The sequence below is a fragment of the Panulirus ornatus genome, unplaced genomic scaffold, assembly GCF_036320965.1.
Source record: "Panulirus ornatus isolate Po-2019 unplaced genomic scaffold, ASM3632096v1 CTG_486_pilon, whole genome shotgun sequence".
In the NCBI taxonomy this organism is placed as follows: Eukaryota; Metazoa; Arthropoda; class Malacostraca; order Decapoda; family Palinuridae; genus Panulirus; species Panulirus ornatus.
The window spans coordinates 1-5,048 of NW_027264785.1; the positions used below are offsets into that span (position 1 = coordinate 1).

Sequence of the window (5,048 nt, forward strand, 5' to 3'; positions counted from 1 at the left end):
TGTTGTTGTGTGTGTGTGTGTGTGTGTGTGTGTGTGTGTGTGGTGTGTGTGTGTGTGTGAGTGTGTGTGTATGTTGTGAGTGCATATACGTGTGTGTGTGTGTGTGTGTGTGTGTATGTTATGTTGTGTGTGTTGAGGAGTGTGTATGGTTTGTGTATGTGTACTGTGTGTGTACTGCCGTGTGATTTTGTTGTTGTGTGTGTGTGTGTGTGTGTGTGTGTGTGTGTGTGTGTGTGTGTGTGTAATGTAATTTGTGTGTGTGTGTGTTGTGTGTGTGTGTTTGTGTGTGTGTGTGTGGTGGGTGTGTCCTGTGTCCTGTTTGTATTTGTTGTTTGTTTGTTTGTGTGTGTGTGTGTGATGTGTGTGTGTGTGTGTGTGTTGTGTGTGTTGTGTGTGTGTGTGTGTGTGTGGTGTGTGTGTCTTGTGTGTGTTTCTGGTAGTATATAATGTGTGGGTGTGTGTAGTGATGTGTGTGTGTGTGTGTGTTGAGTGTGTGTGTGTGTGTGTGTTGTGGGTGTTTCATACTATAATCGTGTGGTGTGTGTGTGTGTGCTGTATGTGTGCGCGTTGTGTGTGAGTGTGTGTGTGTGTGAGTGTGTGTTGTGTCTGATGTGTGTGGGTGTGTGTGTGGTGTGTGTGGTGTGTAGTGTGTGTGTGTGGTGTGGTGTGTGTGTGTGTGTGTGCCTGTTGGTGTGTGTGTGTTGTGTGTTTTTTGCGGTCGCGTGTGTTTGTGAGTGTGTAGGTGTGCGTGCACGTGTGGTGTGTGTGTGTGTGGTTGTGTGTGTGTGTGGGTGTGTGTGTGTGTAGTGTTGAGTCTGTATTTTTGTGTGTGTGGGTGTGTGCGTTTGTTTGTTGTGTATTTTTGTTTCTGCGTGTATGTATGTGAGTGTCTTAATATATGTGTCTGTGCGTGTATTTAATGCGTTTGCTGTATATGTTGTGTTTGATTGTGTGTGAGTAGTGTATGTTTGTGTATGTGTATGTCTGTCTGTGTACAAGGTGTTCTGAGTGGGTGTGTGTTTGTGTGTGTGTGTGTTAATATGCATAAAGTGTGGTGCGTGTGCGTGGGTTTTTAAGTTTTTGTGCGTATAATATGTGAATGTGTCTTTTGTGTTTGTGTGTGTGCTTGTGTGTACGTGTATTGTGCGAGTGTGTGCATAAATGGTGGTGGGTCCTTGTGTGTGTGACATGTGTGTGTGTTGTGTGGTGTGTTGTGTGTGTTGTTGTGTGTGTTGTGTTGTGTGTGTGTGTGTGTGTGGTTATTGTTCGTGTTTTTCTGTTCGTGTGTGTGTGTGTGTTTTTGTTCGTGGTTTTTCTTTTCGTGTGTGTGTGTGTGTGTGTGTGGTGTGTGTGTTGTGTGTGTGTGGTGTGTGTTTGTGATGTGTGTTGGTGTGAGTGTGTGTGTGTGGTGCGTGATTGGTGAGCGTAATATGTCACACATATGTTATGCGTGCGCCTTTCTTGTATGGTTCTGTGTGTGTGTGTGTGCGTTTTGTGTGTGTTGTGTGTGTGTTGGTGTGGTGTGTGTGTGTGTGTGTGTGTGGTGTTTGTGTGTGGGTGTGTGTTTGTTGTTTTTGTGTTTGTGGATGTGACGTGTTTGTCTTCGTTTGCGGTATATGCTGTATATATAACTTATCTGAGTGTGTGTTCGTGTGTCCTCTGTGTGTGTGTGTGTGTGGGTGTTTTTTTGTGAATGTGTGGTTGTAATCTTGGGTGCGTGGGTGTATGTGAGTTTATTTGTGTGTGTTGTGCATGGTGTGTGTGTTTGTTCTGTTGTGGTGTCTTTGTGTGTGTGTGTGTGTGTGTGTGTTTGTGTGTGTGTGTGTTGTGTGTGTGTGGTTGGTGTGTGTTTGTGGAAGTGGACGTGTGTGTCCTTCGTGTGCGTGTAATAAGCGTGAAATACTTTTTCTGAGTGTGTGTCGTAGCGTGTTTGTGTGTGGTGTGTGTGTGTGGGTGTGTGTGTGTGGTGTGTGTGTGTGTGTGTGTGTGTGTGTGTTTTATGAGTGTTGTATGTGTGTCTGTGTGTGTGTGTGTGTGTGTGTGTGTGTGTGTGTGTGTTTGTTTTGTGTGGTGGTGTTGTTTGTTTGTGTGTGTGTTATGTTGAGTTTTTCTGTGTCGTGATGGCTTGTGGTATGTGGTTTGTTGTATGTGGTGTTTCCTTGTGTGTGTGTGTGTGTGTGTGTGTGTGTGTGTGTTTGTTGGGTGTGTTGTGTGTGTGTGTTTGTGAAGTGACGTGTGTGTCTCGTGTGCGTGTATTAATGCGTGTATATATGTATAAATATGTATATATATAAGTATACATATGATTCGCGTGCCTGGGTGTGTGTGTGTGTGGGTGTGTTGTGTGATGTGTGAGTGGTGTGTGTGTGTTGTGTGTGTGTGGTGTGTTTGTGGAAGTGGACGTGTGTGTCTTCGTGTGCCGTGTATAAGCGTGTATATATACATTCTGAGTGTGCTTTCGTGCGTGTTTGTTGTCCCACGTGTGTGTGTGTGTGTGTGTGTGTGTGTGTGTGTGTGTGTGTGTGTGTGTGTGTGTGTGTTTTTATGAAGTGATGTAATGTGTGTCTGTGTGTGGTGTGTGTGTGTGTGTGTGTGTGTGTGTGTGTGTGTGTGTGTGTGTGTGTTTGTTTGTTGTGTTGTGTGTAGTGTGAGTTTTTTCTGTGGTCTGTGAAGTGCTTGTGTGTATGTGTGTGTGAGTGTATGTGTGTTCCTTTGTGTGTGTGGTGTGTGTGTGTGTGTGTGTGTGTGTGTGTGGGTGGTGTGTGTGTGTGTTTGTGAAGTGGAAACGGTGTGTGTCTTCGAGTGCGTGTATATGCGTGTATATATACTTTTCTGAGTGTATATTCGGGCGTGTTTGTGTGTGTGTTTGTGTGTCTTGTGTGAGTGTGTGTGTGTGTGTGTGTGTTTTTGTTTTATGAGTGTGTGTATGTGTGTCTGTTGTGTGTGTGTGTGTGTGGTGTGTTGTGTGTGTGTTGTGTGGGTGTGTGGTGTTGTGTGTGTGTTTTTGGGGTTGTTTTGTGTGTGTGTGTGTTTTGTTTGTGTGTGTGTTGTTGTGTGTCTGTGTGTTGTGTTTGGTGGGGTTTGTTTTGTTTGGTATTTTTTGTGTGTTGTGTCTGTGTGTTTTTTGTGTTTTGTTTTTTGTGTGTGTGTGTGTGGTGTTGTGTTTGTGTGGTTTTGTGATTTGTGGTGTGTTTTGTGAAGTGGGTGTTGTGTCTTGTGTCTGTTTGGTGTAATTTTTTGGTGTGTTTTTCGAGGGTGTTTTGTGTGTGTGGTTGTTGTTTGTGGGGGGTTTGTGTTTTGTGTGTGTGTGTGTTGTGTGTGTTGTGTTTGTTTTATGGTTTTGTGTTTTTTTGGGCTTGTGTGTATGTGGTTTTGGGGTGTTTTTGGTGTGTTTTGTGTTGGTTGTGTGTGTGTTTGTGTTTTTTATGTTTTGGGTATTGTGTTTTGTGTGTTGTTTTTGGGGTTGAGTTTTGTGTTTGTATTGTTTTGGGGTTTTTGTTTGGTTGTTTGTTTGGGGTGTGTGTGTGGGGGGTGTGTGTGTGGTGTGTGTGTTTTGTGTGTGTGCGTGTTTTGTTGGGGTGGTGTTGGTTTGGGGTTTCGTGTGTGTGGTGTGTTCTGTGGGGGTGTGGTTTTGTGTGTTGTTTTTTGTTTTGTTTTTTTTTGTTTGGGGTTCCCTGTGTTTGGTGTATTCTGTGTGTTTGTGGGTTATGTGTGTGTTGTTGGGTTTTTTGTGTGGTGTGTGTGTTTGTGTGTGGTGTGTGTGTGTTGTGTGTTGTGTGTGTGTGTGTTGTGGTTTTTGTGTGTGTGTGTTGTTTTGTGTGGTGTTTGTTTGTGGTGTGGTGTTTTTCTTTTCCGTGTGTGTGTGTGTGTGTTGTGTTGTTTGTTTGTGTTTTTTTGTGTGTGTTTTTTGTGTGTGTGTGTTTGTTTGTGTTAAAGTGTGTTGTTTGTGTGATGTGTGTGGGGGTGTGTGTTGTGTGTGTGTTTTGTGTGTTTTGTGTGTTGTGGTGTGTGTGTGTGTGTGGGGTTTGGGGTTCTGTTGTCTTTTGTTGTTGGGGGTTTTTTTGTGTGTGTGGTGTGTTTTTCTGTGTGTGTGTGTGTTTTGGGTGTGTGTTTGGTGTTGTGGGGTGTGTGTTTGTGTGTGTGTGTGTGTTTTTTTGGTTGTGTGCTGTGTGTGTTTTTGTGTGTGTGTGTTTTGTGTGTGTGTGTGGGTTGTCTGTCTGTTGTTGTTGTTTTGTGAGTTGTGTGTGTGTGTGTGTGTGTGTTTTGTGTGTGGGGTGTTTTTGTTGTGTGTGTGTGTGTGTTGGTTTGTTTTGTGTGTGTGTTCTGTGTTGGTGTGTGTGTTTTTGGGTTTTTTTGGGGTGTTCTGTTGTGTTTTGGTGTGTGGTGTGTGTTGTTTGTGTGTTTGGGGTTTATGTGTGTGTGTGGTGTGTGTGGTGTGTGTGAATGTGTTTGTGTTTTGTGTTGTGTGTGGTGTGTTTTTCCTTTTTGTGTGTGTGTGTTTTTGTGTTGTGTTTTGTTGTTTGCGGGTTTTTGGGTTGGGGTGTTTTTGTTGTTGGGGTATGTGTTTTTGTGTTTTTGTGGGGTGTTTGTGTGTGGTTTTGTGTGTGTGTTGCTCTGTGTTTTTTTTGTGTTTGTGTTATGGTTTTGGGGTATGGGCCTTTTTTGGGTTTTTATTATGTGTTGGGGTGGTGTGTTTTGGGGTTTGGGGTGTGCGTTTCTGGGGTTTGTGTGTGTTTTCGTTGTGTGTTTGTTTTGTTAAGTGTGTGTGTTTTTGTTTTGGTGTGTGGGTGTGTGTGTTGTGTGTGTGTCTTGTTTGTGGGTTGTTGGTTTGTGTGTGTGTATGTGTGTGTGGGGTTTTTGTGTGTGGGGTGTGTTTTTTGGTGTGTGTTTGTGTGTTTGTGTGTGTGTGTGGTTTGTGTGTGTGTGTGTGTGGTGTGTTGTGTGCGTGTGTTTGGGGGTGTGTTTGTGTGTGTGGTGTGGGGTGTGTGTTGTGTTTTGTGGTGTGTGGGGTGTGTGTGTGTGTTTGTGTGCTGTTTTTTTTTGTGTGT

General features: G+C 43.7%; 1 protein-coding gene across 1 annotated transcript; it reads right to left on the reverse strand.

Annotated features, from left to right (window-relative positions):
- Positions 1 to 3,974: 3,974 nt before the first annotated feature.
- LOC139748486 (uncharacterized) lies at positions 3,975 to 4,891 on the reverse strand (the record flags this gene model as incomplete). Its single annotated transcript, XM_071661560.1, has 2 exons — positions 3,975 to 4,040; positions 4,850 to 4,891. Coding segments are annotated over 2 exons (108 nt in total), but the record flags the coding sequence as incomplete, so codon positions are not given.
- Positions 4,892 to 5,048: the final 157 nt, after the last annotated feature.